The 19012-nt window shown below is 43.7% G+C and overlaps 1 protein-coding gene across 1 annotated transcript in view; it reads right to left on the bottom strand.

Annotated features, from left to right (window-relative positions):
• RCL1 (RNA terminal phosphate cyclase like 1) overlaps positions 1-13679 on the bottom strand; it is a 33957-nt gene extending 20278 nt beyond the window's left edge. The window contains exons 1-3 of the mRNA XM_056848385.1: positions 13544-13679; positions 8289-8360; positions 3331-3506 (exon numbers count right to left, since the gene is read on the bottom strand). Of these exons, the coding sequence (XP_056704363.1) occupies positions 3331-3506; positions 8289-8360; positions 13544-13679 (384 nt within the window). The remainder of the gene's footprint in view (positions 1-3330; positions 3507-8288; positions 8361-13543) is intronic.
• Positions 13680-19012: the final 5333 nt, after the last annotated feature.

Raw genomic sequence — 19012 nt, forward strand, 5'->3', positions numbered from 1 at the left:
GAAAAAGAAGCTGCATACAACAAAGAAGAACAATTTCTAGTTTTCCAATTAGGAATACTGTCTGAACTGAGATGATACTGAAGTTTATTTTTCCAGATATTTTCTACTTATCTGGTCCTGATTACATTCTCCCACAAAAATGTAATATAATGAACCCAAGACATTGATCCATTTTGAGACTTATTTATATTTCTCATCAACTGTACAAAAATGACTACCGACACTGGTAATGTTGCTGCAGCATACTTATAGCTAGGGCAGAGTTCACTGAAATAATAAGAGTAACAACAAATAACAACAAAATTCTATGCCCATGCAATTCAAATTCTGTGCTAAAAATGCTGAATTCTGTGCCCTATACAGATTACAAACATTCTCTTATTTGGCATATTTTGTTTTGGTTTTTCTAGACATGGAATAGGCACAAGCAATGAAGTCCTAAACCCCAACTATTAGAAGTTCAGCTGTCTAGGTGGCTTCTGAGATCTCCGCATTATCCATGCCTTTGGAGTCATAGGAGCAGAAATGTGCTTTTTTAATTAAAGCTTTGGAACTTAGAAAATATATATGTTGCTTCTCCTGAGGCCTGCTTAAAGTGGCTCACAATGTAAAATACAATAAAATCATAAAAACAACAGCAGAAAAACATTAATAACAAATAGCCATAATCGCAAGCCACCAAAAACAAGCCAGGGCATAAAACAACCTATAAGTGATATTAATAAAACAGTCCTGAGACACAAACTGTCCATACAGCAACTTAAAATGATTAAAATGCTTAATTAAAAGTCTGGGTAAAAAAGAAAGAAAGAAATGATTTAGCTTGGCATCTAAATGAAAGTAATATAGGTACCAGGCAAGCCTCACAGGGGAAGGCAACTGAAAGGTGAGGTGCCGCTAGGGTTGCCAACCTCCAGGTAGGATGGAGATCTCTAGGCAACATTATAGCCCACTGAAGTATCTTCCCAAACCCCTCCTTTCTCAGGCTCCACCCCCAAAATTTCCATGTATTTCCCAATCCGGAGCTGGCACCTCTAGGTGCCACCACTGAAAAAGCCCTGTCTCTGGACACCACTTGTTCACCTCTACAGGGTTGGGGAAAGCCGGACTTGAAAATAGGATGTTAACTGGTAGGGTGGGTAGTACAGGAGGAGGTGGTCTTCATTAGAATCTACTAAAGCTTAGATTCTCAGGAAGCTGATTCTGTCTCTTCTAGCATGTTCTGTACTTGTTTTCCTTTTTCAGAGAATCACAGCACACATCAAGTGCTCCCTACTCTATAGTACAAGCTCAAGATCCTCTGAAGAACACAGCTCATGAATAACCAATTCAAAAATTGTGCAGTTCTGAGACAACTGCTTACAATCACACACATACACCCTTAGCTTTGTTATTTACAAAAAAATGTTCTTTCAATTGAAGCGGGTATAACCCCCCCCCACAACTGAGCCACATCCCTTACCTTATCCCTGTCTAACACAGTCTTAACCTACTGGCCAAGAGCAACGTTGGCTCCAGCAAAATGGCAGCTTTTAACAAACAGAAGAGAAAAGTCAGTAGGGAAACACACCAGTTTTTAAACTTTTTAAAAGGGTTTACAAGCAATGCAGAAGTAAAACAGAGGGCTTATTTTGAATTGCTATCCAGTGGAGGGCTTGTTTTTATTCTGGCATGCAGCTGACAGGCGTTTCAGCTGCAATTCCCAGAATTTGTGGTTTAGAATATTAGTGCCTCAAATGAAGCCATCTCAGTCTTTTTTGTTTTGTTTGTTTAAAAATCAATGTCAGTTTCCAGCAGGTCAGGACAATCCATTTACTTGCTAGAAATGTTAACAAGCTCTTAGGCACAGCTGCCACCCTCTTTGACAAGGAGAGCTTGTGTTACTTCGACAAAACACACACCAAACCAGCACTTTAATTTGGCAGTACTGCTGGGCCAAAACTAAACAGATCTAGACAGGGGTGGGGAGCTTCTCTTCAGGCTATACCTTTTTTCATTTCATTTTGTCAATCATAAACTCCCCAGGAAGATCCTCTTCTCCATAGGTTTTAAAGAAGGCTGGGAAGGCATTTGAGATGGTGTTTCTCATCAATTCTGTATATGCTGTTTTAGCAACATTTTGCTAACAAGCCTGAAGTAAAAGCTTATTTATGTAAAGAACTTCTTGGGCTCACACACAACACTGTAGCTAAACGCTGCTGATGTGGGGGGGGGGGTAACATCTAAGAGCAACTTTCTTAAACCTGCCTGAATATTCCACGTCCACATGGCAGACTTCGTAGTGTGTGTGTGTGTGTGTACACACACTATCTGCATGCATAATTCATCTAGATGACTAGGAGAGGGGGGCGCTTAGCTGGTCTCCATCCATGTTCATAAACTGAGCAAGAGGAAAAGGATGGAACTGAAATGATCTAGAGCAGAAATACATTTGTTTCTGCTTAGTTCTCTCCCTTCATTCCACTTTTCTTTGTGTCTTTTTTTTTTAAAGTCCTGGCAGGTCAACAGCGAAGACAAAGGAGCTCAACCAAAAAAACTGAAATATAAGAGGGGAGGAAACACAGACTAAATTCTGATGGCCCAAGGGCTGGAATTTATCTTAAATGCTGGAAACGCTTTAGATGCTGGCAGACCTTGGGTTGCATTTTCTGACCATCCTGTTTAGTAAAGGTATAAGTTATAAATCACAATAGCTAACCTCTTCTCAACAATCAAGACCCAAATCCTTATGCTACACAAAAAGAATCTTGATGGAGTATTTGGGATGGGAATTGTGCTTATATTTGTGAAGATCAGAATAGTATCACAAATAGCTTGGATCCAGCCTATTTCCATAATGATGTAGGATCTGCAAGCCTAATTTTTCCCCAGTTTCTTTATAGGTGTTCTCAAGTTGGCCTTTGTATGGGACTGCAGGTGCTATCACAGAATATGATATCCTGCCCCCATGATATTCTTAACTGCAGACCCTTCTCCACACAAGTAAACAGGATTAGTACAACGCTATTGACTTTGCAGACAAATAAGAAGGATCTGCAATTATGGAAACCAACCAGGGGAGGTGGGGAATTCCATGTTGTTTCCAGGACCCAATGCAAATGAGACTCCCATTAGCAGCTCAGCTGCCCTTGACCTCCTGGTCCTCCTTGATTTTGCTGCAGCCATCCCCCTCTTGCTGCCCCCACCTAGCTCCTCCCCACCCCACTCCTCCCCTTCTTGCCCTGCACCCGTCTTCACCTTCCCCCTTTTTGTTGCATTTTTGGCACTTTACCCTGGGACAGGAAGAGTTGAGGGAAAGGACACGTTGGTTGTTGAAGCTTTGCTACTTACCGAAGGATCTACTTGATCATTTGTTATACCTCTGAAAACAATTCTTAAAGAGTGTTTCATGAATGGTGCCAAGCAGAGAAGACTTTCCAAGTAATAACCAATACTTCGATTGGGACTACAGTCATGTTCTAGTGACCCTCCACAGAGCAGGCCAGGCTGGTAATATAAAGTAGTGCCTTTTAAGGAGAAAAAGGGAAATTACCAGCATTAGTTCTTGGTCAAGCCAGATGCATAAAAGGTCAAGGCTTGCCCAGCACTGGATTGTCCATGATGTACTGAGGATTCCTACATGAGAACATACAGCAGTTCTCTGTGCCCCTTCAAAGTCAATGAAGCTGTTAACACTGCCGGTTCAGAACAGGGTTGGTTGCAGGTATTTTTTTTGTCAACTTAGACAAGGACATATTTTAACTGCCCATCAACATTGCCACATCTTGGGCAATGAAAAGCAAATTGGAGGCAGTAGAATAGAGTTACCTTTCTAAGCTCACTGAAATGAAGGGGCTTAAAAGGGTGTAAGGATTGCCCTGCAAAACACACTTTTCAAGCAGTCTGGAAGGAAGGGGAAATAAGGAGCACACAGCCTAGCAAATTACCATCCAATTGTCAGCAGTTAGGACACTAAGACTCGATGAAAGCTGCTAGGAACCACTGCAAGGGTCTAATGAAAATTGGGGTTTGGAATCCACTCTACAGAGTTGCTATGAATGCGCAGCTTTCTATCTCCAATTTAACCATACCTGATTGTTGTGTGGGAGTCACCTTGGAGATCCTTCTGGATTGAAAAGTGAGGTATAATTCAAAGCAAATTCAATACATCTTTGTCACCTAGTTTTGTGGCATCATATTAAATATTCACTCAGACCCGTTTCCCCTACAAGTACTTTAGTTCAACAATAAATTAAGATGCTCTGCAACAGAACTGTATAACAATAACTAGCACAATCTGCAGCAGGGATTGGCTTGGAGGAGTTAGGGCAGGGTTGAGTTGCCATATGTTCATTGGCCTTGCACCAGCAGCTTGAGACAGAGATCTCATTTGTCTGCCACTTATCTTCATGGCAAGAGAAGTACAGTCTGATAGGGTGTCCGGCTGCTGGAGTAGAAGCAATGTCAGTTATTTAAAAACAAACAAGAAGCAACCCTAAGCCTGAGGAAGAGTTCTGTGTCGGTCCTAAGAAAAGTGTTGTTCGCTTCATTTGATTTTCATTCTAATTAACTAACACAGCTACCTACTTTGGGTCTGATAACTAAAAATCTACCCTGAAGCCAAATGTAATGCTTAAATACTGCCATTCCTTTTATAATGGCATATTGACTTTGTACCATGCATTTAAAACTAGAATACTTTAAGAAAGGTGAACTGTACACAATTAAAAGTGTTCCTTACATTAAAAAATGCAATTTGAATAAAAATCATCACCAAAGACATAGTAAAAGCTTGCATCAAGAAAACCTCCAATGTTCCTTACTTTTTTTTTTTTTTGCTATCAAGTTGGAGATGACTTATGCTGACTCCGTATGTTTTCAAGGCAAGAGACGTTAGAGGTGGTTTGCCATTGCCTGCCTCTGTGTAGAAACCTTGAACTTCCTTGGTGGTCTCCCTTCCAAATACTGACCAGGGCCACCCCTGCTTAGCTTTTGAGATCTAACTAGCCTGGGCCATTCAAAGTTTGTTTAACCATTTACATGGACTGCTTTTTGAAATTCCTAATTTAGGTCATAGTGAGTTTGCTGAAGGTCAGGCACTTGAGAGAACAGTCCTAATCCTAAACACAGACACCTTTCTGTGAGCTAGCATTTCACGTTAGGATCTGGAAGACCCAGGTTCAAATCCTCACTCTACCATGGAACTTTGCTGGGTAACCTTGGGCCAGTCACATGCTCTCAGCCTCACAGACGATAAAACGTGACGATAAAATGGAAGGGAGAAACTTCTAAGTCACTTTGGGTCCCCACTGGAGAGAAAGCTCAGGTATAAATGAAGTAAATAAAATCAAGTCTAAACCCACTGACATCAATGCATTTAGAACAGTGACATTCTGTTTAGGATTGTTTAGGCCCTAAGGCAGGGGTGGGGAACGTCAGGCCCGGGGGCCGTATAAGGCCTGTGAAATTATTTGGTCTGGCCCTTTGTGGGTCCTGGCAGATCTCTAGCTCAGAAGGATCTAAGACTGGTGCTCCGCCCCCTCCTGCAGACAATAATAGCCTCTATTCAAGGTGGATGTGAGTTTGTTTTGCCAAGAAAAGGAACCTTTTCCCCCCTTGCAGAAGAGTCATTAGCTATGGAGCTGCTGGGACGGCCCAAGAAACTGTGTTATCCCTTTCCCACCCGGGCCATGGAGAAACGTATTCCCTTTGTACTACAAGAGGGCTGGGGGAGGAAGTGGCGACAATGGAGAGGTTAAAGGGGGCAGGGCCAGAATGCGCAGGTTCTTAGCCAATGTGTCCTCATTTTATCCCTGCAGGCAGAGGTAGCAGGAGCCGGCTGTAGAATCCAGCCCTGACGATGTGGAGCAGGAGCAACTCCGGCGTGCCGCTGGACAGCTACACCCGGCTGGTGCAACAGACCATCCTGTGCTACCAGGTGGGTGAGTGCGCCACTAGTTGGATGCCTGCCTGCTTGCCCGTGCCGGGGGGGGGGTCATCTGGGGCAGCTGCCTGCTTGGGGCTTGGTTGGCTAATTTTTAAGTTGATAATTTTGTATGGCCCACGAAAAATGTTATAAATGTCCAAATGGCCCTTGCTGGAAAAAAGGTTCCCCACCCATGCCCTAAGGCAAAAGGCAGACAGACTGACTGGTTGGAGAGGGTCAGCTCTTGTCAGGATACAGAGCTAACCACTCAACCTTAAATTAAGCAAGTGCCACTGATATGAGGTTTACTTCCTAATAAACATAGTGAGATCAAATTAAATGTTCCTTTCTACACAAGCCCATGCCAGCCTTCTCACACACATGAATAAAACAAACTTGGAGGGAAAAAAAAACCTCACCCCATCAAAGCCAGGCAGATCTCAAAATTCAGGTTTATTTTAAAAGGCAGTTACTGCACTTGTTGGAAAGTGAATTCAAACAGCAAAACTTGGCTCCTAAAAACAGTTTGCTTCATTAATGGTCATAAACGACAGAAAAGGAATCCTCAAGCAGAAAGTAGATTATAACAACTTTGAAAGGCTGTCCAGTTGTTGTTATCCTGGCAACACCTGGGGGTCTTCACATTTCTAGTGGCAGTTCATGTTGACAGACATTCACTACCAACCAGTCTGTGATATCAGACATCAACTTGATCTTTATTGCAGAAATTCACTTCGTCCACCCATTATTAGGGCTGCTTAATACAGTTTTAAAACACTGCAATAGAAGTTACAGTTTGGTGTTCCTGCACCTGGGCGCTTTCTGCTGGGGATTATTTTCAGTAGCAAAAGATATTCTAGAAACCCAAAACATACATCAAGAACCATGTTCACTTGTATGTCAGCATCCCGTGTTCTCAACATTCTAACAAATTTATACATGAATAGCAACTAAACCGACTGCATGACGTAAAATTCCAACTTCCAATTGAACAACTTCCATAAATGATCAGAAATGGTGGGGGGAGGGGTTACTTGTTACAACACAATTCTTACTTTCTAGATCACCTTCAAGCACACTGGGGTGAGTCAAAACACACAGGCGTGTATCTTATTCAGCTCAGTAAAGTTTGAAGCCTTCTTCCAATTTAAATGGTTCTTCCACTAGCTGCATAAGCTACAATAATAGTTTACACTTTACTGAGTTTGGAATGGGCATCTGGTAAAAACAATATGCCATAGTTTCTACCAAACGCTAAACAAAGAAGAACTATATAAATCAACATGAAATAATTGTGGATGCTGTTTAGCCCCATCAAAACCACCACCAGTTTATTTAATTTACTTCAACAGGTGGAGGACAGTATCTTCATTTCTAACAAAAGACAGTACTAAAATTCATAACTAGCCGGTTCAGTACACAAAATGGTCGAGCTCTTAATATTTAATTGAATGCCCTTTCCTGAAAAAAATCTTCTCTGGTTCAGAATGTTGCTTTATCAGTGCATGCACAGAATTCTTTAATATTACCCCATTAATTTCAGTGGAACAATATAATTTGTCAACCTGACTATTTTTAACTTATGAATTTCTCCACTATTTGGATAAATTAATTATCTTGATGGTTTCTGGTGATTGTTCGAGGTGATTGTCATCTCCTACCCAAATCTAAAACTCTCTCGAGCTCTTCATTATGTTTGGGAGGGGATTGATCTTCTGGGCAGCTACTACCATGGCTTGTGCAACAGAATGGGTACATGGCAAACAAAACTAAATTACAGTTTGCAGGGTGCCATACGTCATCAGCACACAAGTGCCAACATTAGAAGCTAAGAAAGAAAAAAAGTGAGCTTTTCTGAATGTTCTTTGGGGACACTTGTAAATATCTGATTTTGAATCCCAGCCAAAGCCACTTGGCCTTTCATTCTATCTGTTCTTCTTTTGTGTACACTAACTACATCTTTGCCCTGACCAGGCCTCAGCCCAGACTCACCAGATCTCAAAAGTTAAGGAAGGTGGGCCCTAATTAGTATTTGGACAGGAGACCACCAAGGAAGTCCAGGGTCACTAAGCAGAGGCAAGCAATGGCAAACCACCTCTGAACGTCTCTTGCCTTGAAAACCCTACAGAGCCACCATAGGTTGGCTGCAACTTGACAGCACGTTCCACCACCAATTACGCTTTTCCCCTAGCGTGTTGGTATTATCTTCCAATTACTGAGAAAGTGACTGTGAGATTATATACAAATCAAAGAAATATTGATACTACTTGTCACATCTGAATAATTTCAGCCAACGGATCTTTACTATATTACAGATGAAGTACTACATAAAAATAAGTAGAGATTTTATAACATATAGAACAATAAAGACATATGTAATTACCAGTTTGGTTTATTTCAATCCTAGAGCCATTGGTTATTTTGTCAATCAGCCTTATAAAGTTCGCTTCGAAATCTGTCAAAGAAACATCAAGCGTATTAGATTCTTAACATTCCAAGAATCATGGCAACCTTTATAAAACCAAAAACATATACCATGCTGAGAGAGCTCTAAGAGAGATGTGACTAGCCAAAGGTCACCCAGCTGGCTTCATGTGTAGGAGTGGGGGAACAAATCCAGTTCACCAGATTAGCCTCCGACGCTCATGTGGAAGAGTGGGGAATCAAACCCGGTTCTCCAGATCAGAATCCACAGCTCCAAACCACCGCTTTTAACCACTACACCACGCTGGCTCCTTTCGATCCAACAATGTCTCCAACATCTCTTGAATTTTGAGGGATTACAGACCATCAGATGCTCAGTGAAACTTCCAGCCCAATATGCTGCCTTTGACTGGGTTCAGATCTGCATGTTTTACCAAAAAGAAAAAAGAGGCTATCTTGAATGGCTGAAGCCCACTGAATTTTCAGGCAACTATGAATAATAGGTTGAATCAACATGTCCTTCAGCTAATGAAAGCAGTAGCAGAAGAAGAAGAGTTGATTTTTATATGCTGACTTTCTCTACCACTTAAGGGAGTCTCAAACCGGCTTACAATCACCTTCCCTTCCCCTCCCCACAATAGACACCCTGTGATGTGGGTGTGGCTGAGAGAGTGTGACGGACCCAAGGTTACCCAGCTGGCTTCGTATGTAAGAGTGGGGAAACAAATCCAGTTCACGAGATTAGCCTCCACCGCTCATGTGAAGGAGTGGGGAATCAAACCCGGTTCTCCAGATCAGAGTCCACCACTCCAAACCACTGCTCATGAGGAAGATATTTCCATCACCAGGTTCATAATTTGGTATATGCAGAAGATAGTAAGACTCCACCAAATAACCATGATCAATGATGCTGAACACCTCAAAGGTATGAGTGCTGATGAGCTGCCAAAAAGAGAGAGAGAGAGTGTATAATTGTTGAACTGGAATTTCTGCATACATTATGGAACAAAAGCATCCCACTTCTTCAGCCCTAGCCTTCACCTCCATCTGTCTCATTCACCAAGTCCTTGTGACTCTCTCTGTCCAAGCTGCCCCCCATATATACCAAGGCTTGCTATTGCAAAAATAAAACATCCCAGGTTTTCTTAGGCATCAGTTAGAAGAGACATAGCAGAAAAGAAGAATGTTTGCTGAACAGATTAACCAGTGTGTAGTGAGAGTCAGTGGGGTTACAGTGATGGATTAGGATCAGAGAGACTCAGGGTTAAATCCCTACTCTGCTATGGAAGCTTGGTGTGTGACTTTGGGCCAGTCACATACCCTCAGCCTAAACTACCACACATGGCTGAAGTGAGGATGGAGGAGAGAACGATGTAAGCCACTTTGGGTCCCCATTGGAGAGAAAGGTCAGATAGAAATGAAGTAATTAAATAAATATGTGTCTCAGGGTTCTTTCTTAATACTTGTATGCAGAATACCCAATGCAAATAAGGGCAATACTTTCAGCCAGTATTTACTATGTTCTATTAGCATATTTTTGGATACATTTAATCACACTTCGCTTTGTAGGTTGACCAGAGGCAAAGAAGGATATGTGCCCTATAGCTATTTAAAATATTTATACCCTTGGTCTATTACTATGTAACATTGCTTTGAAGAGCAGTAAAAGTGCATACCCACACTGCAATTCCAGACAGAGATACACCCTTCCATGCCCATTGATTTAAATGGACTTTGAAGAGTGTAAGTCAGGTTCAGTCTACATTACCAGTCCTGATCTCTGTTCTTCTAATGTCTATAATGTCTTGCTGCCCCATCCAGAACGCCTCAGTATTGTACTTTGCCGGGCCATTCTACAACTCTGGGGCCACCACCAAAAAAGCTGCTAATAAAAGAGGAAAGATTTCACATATATATAGCACGGGACTCTTCAGCATGTGTAGAATCCAATATGGAGCAGATTTCTTCCAGCTAAACTAGCAATTAAGTGGGAGGTCAGAAGGTGTTGATCCAGCATGTAACTTTGCAAATCAGCTGCTGGACTACCAATCAATGAAAGAGAAGCAGTCCATGTGCAGTATGCTTTACATGAAAGGAATGAAGAATAAGGTATTAGTAGAAGCAACCTAATAACTCTTTCCTGACCCCTCTCCCAGGGAGGAGGGCTGTACACAGGAATCAGAATGAAGGACTGGTACTGAGATCAGAGATTGGACATGAAACAATAAATCCTTTCGGTAACTCAAACTCCCCATTGTATATGTTCCTAAATCCTTAGAGACCACTGAAGTCTGTAAAGGTTTTTCTGAAATTCAAAAATTCAAAGGGGCTGTGGCTCAGGAGTCAAGCACATGATTTAGACACAAAATGTCCCAGTTTCAATTCCTACATTGTTAGAAAAGACTTTTCTCTGCTCATGACCCTGGAGAGCTGCCACCAGTCATAGAAGATAGTACTGAGGTAGATGGACCAATGGAGTGATTCTGTGTAAAGCACTTCATATACATTCACAGGTAAGTTACCAGTCCAAAACCAGTATTAGTTAACCAGTAGCATTGCCAATTAATATATACTTATGAAGCTGATATCACAGCTTTTCTCCAAGTTCAGTTACAGCCTTCTAAGTCAACTGAAGACCACGGGCTTAGAAGGGCGTAACTCTGCTTAGGATCGCACTCCCAAGCGGAGACAGGCAAGACCTTGTCTCTGAGGTAGGTAGAAATGTTACCAGTGTAGCTTCTATGGTCCTGGTGCTGTAATGCCTGGAGAAGATACTTCTTTGCCACGGAACTCTTAAGGCCAGCTACTGGCAACCCTACCCTCTAGGTCAGGGGTGGGGAACGTCAGGCCCGGGGGCCGTATAAGGCCCGTGAAATCATTTGGTCTGCCCCTTCATGGGTCCTGGCAGATCTCTACCTCAGAAGGATCTAAGACTGGCGATCTGCCCCCTCCGGCGGACAGGAATAGCCTCTAATCAAGGCAGATGTGAGTTTGTTTTGCCGAGAAAAGGAACCTTCCTTTCCCCTTGCAGAAGAGTCATTAACTATGGAGCTGCTAGGACCACCCAATAAACTGTGTTAACCCTTTCCCACCTGGGCCATGGAGAAACGTATTCCCTCTGTACTACAAGAAAGCTGGGGGCGGAAGTGGCGACAATGGAGAAGTTAAAGGGGGCACGGGCAGAATGCGCGGGGGTGAGTTCTTAGCCAGTGTGTCCTCATTTCATCCCTGCAGGCGGAGGTAGCAGGAGCTGGCTGTAGAATCCGGCCCCAACCATGCGGAGCAGGAGCAACGCCGGCGTGCGGCTGGATGGCTATGCCCGGCTGGTGCAACAGACCATCCTGTACCACCAGGTGGACGAGTGCACCACTGGTTGGATGCCTGCCTACTTGCCCGTGCAGGGTGGGGGGTCATCTGGGCAGCTGCCTGCTTGGGGCTTGGTCGGTACCCTCCCTCCCTTCTGGTTGTTTCCCCTCTTAGTCCTGCAAAAGACGCATAGGGCGGGAAAGTGCTGGATCGGGGCGATACTGGACTGGGCTCCTTCGCCTACAAGCCCCGAGTGGCTTGTCATTCACTCTGTCTTGTGTTTGCTGCCCTGCCTGAATCTCTTGGGCCCAGGTGGGGACGGCAGAGCTCAAGAGTGAGTTGCTCTACTTGGCAAACACTCGGAGCCATCTCCGGTCGTGCCTCTTGGCTAAATGTTTGACCAAATACAGCAGGCTAATTTTTAAGTTGATAATTTCGTATGGCCCGTGAATGATGTTATAAATATCCAAATGGCCCTTGGCAGAAAAAAGGTTCCCCACCCCTGCTCTAGGTCATGACAAAGCATTCTGCATTGGTGAGCAGGACTGCAGCTCAGCCAACTAAGTGCATGTGGAATCAGCTTATAATTCTGGCCCGAGGAGGACACATGTCAGACAGTTGGAAAGAAGCTCAGTGAAAAAATACTCTTCAGCAAATACTGTAATATAAGAAGATGCTTATGTAGTTAATATCCTGAAGAACACCTTAGAACAAGGCTTATAAAGCCTCAGGGTCAAGGTGCTGAGCATTACATTAAACAAAACAAATTGGGGAGCAACTGTAATATGTTATTAGGGTTGCAATACCATAGCTGGGAGCAAGTGCCACTGATTTAAGTGGCTCTAACTTCCAAGTAAACACATGAAGGATTGGGCTGTAAACCATGAAAAATCAACACTGCATTTGCTGTGGAAAAGCCCCATTAAATTCTATGTTGTAACTCTATACAGGGCAACACCCTGATATGAAACATTATGGGGGGCTCAGTTACTTTTAAAAATAACTTTTATATCCCTTCTGAAGAAGGGAGCTGTGGCTCACGAAAGCTCCTACCCTGCCAGAAAATATTCCTGTTACTCTTTAAGGTGCTACTGGACTCTGGCCCTTTTCTACTACTGCAGACAGACTAACACGGTTACCCACTGAGGATTTTACATCCCTTGTCTGTTTTGTTCACTTTTTGCATCCTCCCTTAAGTAACGAATCCATTCCTCCGACTCAGAAAAGGCTTATCTAAAACGCATCCGCTGACAGGGTTGCCTACCCAACTACGGCCTGCTGATACAGCGACCGACCAGAAAAATACCGGCAAAGCCACCTTTTAAAAAACAGGAAATAAGAGCCAGTTGGTATCCAATCAGACCGACGGGTAAACAGGCATTGTGCAGCGGCAAGGAAACGCTGAGATCCCATCCCACGGATTGCTACCTCGCCGAAAGAAGGTGCTTCCTGCGTGACCCAAGGGGAAGGCTGCGTAGCAACGCTCTCGCCCCGCCTAACACAAACAAGCATCCAAGCCCGGATCTACCGAGTCGCCCAAATGCTCGGTCCTCTCGACGTCAATTCCAGGCTGGCTGCTGCTCCGTGGGGACCCGTCCCACCCGCCTCCCTCCCTCCCTCCCTTTCAATAGTCGAAAAGGGCCAGAGTCCAGTAGCACCTTAAAGACTAACAAGAATATTTTCTGGCAGGGTAGGAGCTTTCGTGAGCCGCAGCTCCTACCCTACCAGAAAATATTTTTGTTAGTCTTTAAGGTGCTACTGGACTCTGGCCCTTTTTGACCACTGCAGACAGACGGACACGGCTACTTACGGTGAATTATCCCTTTCAATAGGCAAGCCTCCGACAGCCAGTCTCCACCGCCACTCCCCCCCTCCCAGGACGTGCCCCCCAGCCCAAAGCTTGCCAACCTCTGAGGCCGGGGTTGTCCTCCTTGGCCCGGATCTTGCGGATCTTCACTGGCCGCCCGCTCAGCGTGGAAAGCACCAGCCTTTGCCGCAAAAAGTTGCACCCGACGTAGCTGAGGGAGTGAGCCGGGCTCGCCATGCTGGGGGGGTGGGGTGGGGGAGCTGCGGCGGAGGTGGCCACGAGCACCGCCTGGTTGTTATGATCGCAGCGCCGTGGCCCCGCAGCGCCCAGCGCGCGTCCACGTGGTTTGGAACCGGAAGATGGAACCCCGAGACATCGGCGGGGTCAAAGGGGAGAGGGGCGGGGCTTGAGAGGGAGAGCGGCCGCTTGCCCCAGCGCGCGGGGCTGGACGCGGACGATCTTAACAGGGACGCGAAATGATCTGCACGGGAGGTGCCGGCAGGGCTCAGGGGCAGAGCATCTGGGGGACGGTCCCGGGTTCAGTCCTGACGCCGTCGGCTCAAAGGATCCCTCGAGCTCTCCGCACGTTGCAGGGAATGCCCGTGTCTTCATCTGTTTGTAAGAGAGCACCAACACGCCACCGCTTCGCAAAGGAAACAGGGCACCAGTACTTGGATAAACGTGGGGGATTCAGTCACACGTCCAAGCTGTGCGTGTGTTGAGCTATGGCATGGGAATTACTCTGCGCTCATATAAAAAAAAAAAGTCTACCACTGCAAAGAGAAACTGCTGAATTACAGTTGATATTCGAACTAAAGACAATGCATTTAGCTGGGCTGAATAAAGACCTTGCAATCATGGCTGATTTCCCCACACCCATCTCTCCCCTGGACATCACAGACTCTTCTGCAGACCACCCCTAATCCCATCACGCCTGCTATTCACATTGACATACTGTTAACATTGACATACTACTGCTTGTCTGGATTCACCCTCCTCGACTTAAAGACAGATGGATTCACATTCTAAGCTGTATCTGAAGAAGTGAGCTGTGACTCACGAAAGCTCATCCCCTGCCAGAAAATATTTTTGTTAGTCTCTAAGGTGCTACTGGACTCTCGCCCTTTTCTACTACTGCAAAGATTGTATGTGCGTTCACTGTAACTTGTAAATGGAGCTGTAGTAGATGATAAAAAAAGGCTTCTGGGAAGCCGCCACCAGTCAGGGTAGACAAAATGGATCTTGATAGACCTAATAGTCTGACTCAGTTTAAGACAACATACTTCAGCACATGAAGTTAATGATAGTCGTTTTCAGGGATGGAATGTGATAAAGCAACTGCTTTGCATTCAGGTGGTCCCAGCTTCAATCCCTGGCAATTAAAAGGAGCAAGTGATGTGAAAGATCTCTACCTGAGACCCTGGAGAACTGCTGCCAGTCAGAGTAGACACTACTGACCCTCATAGACCACTGACTCAGTAGCCCTGTATACAAGTTACAGTGAACACAAGCATCCTGCATGAATATGTGTACATTTGTTTCTAGGAAAGAGCCAACGTGCATTCACTTTAAAATCATTTGCCCCATTGGGGCTCCCCATGTACTGGTGGGGCAAATAGCACCTCCACAGTTGTTTCAGGTAAGGAAAATGGAGAAGGGGACATAAATACCTCTCCTCATTGGTCACAGTCAAGATCAGGTTCCATGTGGAAGGGAACTTAGTTTCCAGTGGGGAATTTGCAAGCACACCTCTGACCTTCCTGGTGGCATATCAGAACTTGACAGCTATGAATGGTGTAGTTTGGGGGGGTGGCGTTGGCTAAGAAAAATTATTGCTCAAAGTCCATCCAGTGACTTTCATGGCCTGAGCAGGTGTTGTTAGTCCAAGTTCATTGTTCCAGTCACTACAGCACACTGGATCTCAGGGGCATTAAGACACCATAATCACAATCAACAAAAAATATGCCCCCACATAAATTCACCTCATTCATTTGGGATGGCTCCCTCATGTCTATAGTTCAATTAAAGAACAGCAGCTTTCACTTTGAAGTTTGGAATACTAAACCTGCCCACATGTTTGTATGTACCCATGTCCTGTTGGCAGCCACCCATGGGCAAAGGCCCAGTACACTAACAGCACTCAGTGACTATTCTGGATCTCCTTTGGCTCCTTTTCCAGCTTAAGGGTGGGGAGGTTGTTGAAACATTAGCAAAGTAGAATTTGAGGCATAAGACATTGTCCCTAAATGTGATCAGGTCTAATTGTGAGTCCATTATCCTTCAGACCCAGTAATCTTTTTTTTTTTTTTTGCTATTTCCTACTGTCCCACTTCTTTTTTACAGTCTTGTTGCTGAAGCAACAACTGAGAACTAAGTAGACGGCACTGTTATTAATTTTTTAAAAATCACATCAATGTGGCAGGGACTTTACCTAGCTGTTATTGTGTAAACATCACCAGGCTAGCACCGCACCCACAATTTCATCTGATGCAATATTCAAATGCAGTAGTACTGTGTAAGCAGCAGGGCCAGCCATACTATTAAGAAAGGTGGCACAAGATACTTGCCACACCACCATTAAAGGGCAACAAACTTAATTATTTATTTGCTATCATGGAGGTTGGCATTGGACATTTTGCACCAAAACAAGACATTTAAAATATCTTGGACAGTCTCTGGTCATTTGGATGGTGTGGCAAGTCTTCACACATGCGTTTCAAAATCTTAGAGACAGAAATGTCCATGCAGTGAGAGGCTGGTCCATGTGTTGAGTCACTTACATATGTTGTGGCACCTGCTTAAAACCTTTTAGAACCGTCTGCAAACATTTTTTTTCAATGGCACCTGTACCATATGTGTACAATATAAAGTAGGTCTCAATCTACTTCGTGATGAGGGTAGTCATCTACACATTACTTTAAAAAAAGGACAAAGAGGAAGACAGAGGACAAAATTTGCATTTATGTTTGTATTAATTTACATTAATACATGCAAATTGATTATTATTTTTATTATTTATTAATACATTTTATTATTTATTAAAACAGTTATACCCTGCCTTTCCTTGATGTTCAAGGTGGCTTTCTATAATAGTTATTAAAATGTCAGGACTACCTTATTGAAAAATATGTGCGTGTGATGAAGGGTAGTCTTTTTGCGGCCTTTATAGACCTTAAAGAAGCCTTTGACAATGTCCCCCGATTTTATATATATACACACACACACACGGTACACACCTGTATTGTTTTGTAATGTTATGCTGGCCATTGGCCGTAACAAATAAACAACATTAAAATGTCAGTTAAAACCATAAGTAAAATAACAAATCCAAATCTCTCCCTCTCTCCCATCTGAAAAGATGCCTGTCTTTCAAACCCCCTCAGAAGCCCTGGCAAACAGGCTGGCCTTGCAGCACCTCCTGAAGATCTCCAAGGAGGCTCCCCTGCACCTCTTCTGGGAGCCCATTTAACCAGGCAGCAAGACGTTCCAGGGGCAGCACTTACCCAGGCTGGTTTGTTTTGGACAAGAGAGCACTGGAGACTTACTGTGTTTTTTAAAAGTATTTGGTTTATTTACAAATACACATGTAAAGCACAAGTGGAGGAAAGGAAATGTTTCTACAGGGCAACAAATCTGCTACTTCACATAAGATCCCCAGAGAGACAGGGCAAGCAAAAGAAGAAGAGCCAGAGATTGTTTACCCCCAAGTGCTTCAGCCATACTCATAAGAACATAAGAAAAGCCATGCTGGATCAGACCAAGGCCCATCAAGTCCAGCAGTCTGTTCACACAGTGGCCAACCAGGTGCTTCTAGGAAGCCCACAAACAAGATGACTGCAGCAGCATTATCCTGCCTGTGTTCCACAACTCCTAATATAATGGGCATGCTCCTCTGATACTGGAGAGAATAGGTATGCATCATGACGAGTATTCATTTTAACTAGTAGCCATGGATAGCCTTGTGCTCCATGAACATGTCCGCTTCCCTCTGAAAGCCTTTCAAGTTGGCGGCCATCACCACATACTGGGGCAGGGAGTTCCACAATTTAACTATGTGTTGTGTAAAGGAACACTTCCTTTTGTCTGTCTTGCATCTCTTACCCTTCAGCTTCAGCAGATGACCCCGCGTTGTAGTACTATGCCATTGGGAAACCAATCCCTAGCAATTAAGGCCCATGGAGAAACTTCAGCAGAGATTAAGGAACATTAATATTCTTCTGTCATAGGCCCTGACACCAGTCCCCTTAGGCCTATGCCTCCACAGTGATGATTGCCACCTCTGGGTTGGGAAATTCCTGAAGATTTGAGGGTGGAGTCTAGTAGGGTTGCCAACTTCCAGGTGGAGGAGAAAATAGACACCACTGTACAATTATCCAAGGATTTAGAAGCTAGTACAGGAGCGAAACACTACATAAACAAAGTGCAAATAGATTTATAAATAGCTACGTGCAATTACATACCTTATGAGACATTATATACACAAAAAGACCTACAAGAAGTCATTCATAAATATTCATATTTTTAAATGCCCAAACAAGGTACACATTCTTCTTCCACAAGCTAATCTCATGTAGTCCAATGAATGCCAACAGTAATGGAGGATACGGCTGTTTCAAATTCTTGGCAATTTAACAATTCTTCTTCAGTCCTTCTATTCATATAAATGGTTTAAAAATTCAAATTACAATCATATTATCTGTCAATAAATATTCCAATAAATATTTCAATAAATAATCCAATAAAATTACTTACAGAAGGCATCTTGCAAAATTTTGTACCAAGCTTTCATTTTCAAATTGTAGGTTATGATATATGTCCCACCACGGGTAACATTCAGGTGTCGGTCCCAAGAAGGGTAAAGAAGCTCAGTGTGGGAATACAATAGTATGATTTACTAGTTGCGAAATAGCAAACTGGTGTGTGAAAAAAAGGAAAGAGTGGGAGGGAGGGAGGAAAGAAAAACTCAAGTATGTGTCAGCTGTTTCAGAAACATTCTTCCGTGTTATCTTAAAGGGACCTGTCCGGTATTAAAGGAAGCATGATAAATCATGTTCCAAGTTTAATCCAAAAGGAGCCATAGAGTTCAACAGGTGAATAAAATAAGCTTCTTTTTGTCTTAATAACTTTTCATTCTCACTATGCCGAAACTGAAGGAAAAGTTCCACTACAGGGGCTGATGTTATGCCTGCGCGTATTCTGGACCTATGTTCAAGGATCCGTGTTTTAATTGATCTTTGCTGTTCTGTTTGTATATTCCTGCACATCCTTTTAATAAATCACTTTAATTATAGTGTATTCTTGAATTCAGCAGGCTTCAGTCTGAATCCAGTGCTGTAGCTCAAGTTGGCTACAGCTACCAAAGTCACTTGTTTTGGAACTCTCCTTGTGGGTGTGAAGCCTTATAGGTTTGGTTTCTGGTTTAGGCCTAGGAAGTGCTAGAGGCTTGGTCCCTACAGTCTCTGGCTGTCTTGGTAGACAAAGGGGCTGGTGGCAGCAGTACCCTGATGTGTGTGGACTCACACATTAGCCTTTCGTTTTGTTTGCCCCTTGCCCAGACCTACCACTTTCCT

Source organism: Euleptes europaea, chromosome 4 (genome assembly GCF_029931775.1).
Source record: "Euleptes europaea isolate rEulEur1 chromosome 4, rEulEur1.hap1, whole genome shotgun sequence".
Taxonomy (NCBI): Eukaryota; Metazoa; Chordata; class Lepidosauria; order Squamata; family Sphaerodactylidae; genus Euleptes; species Euleptes europaea.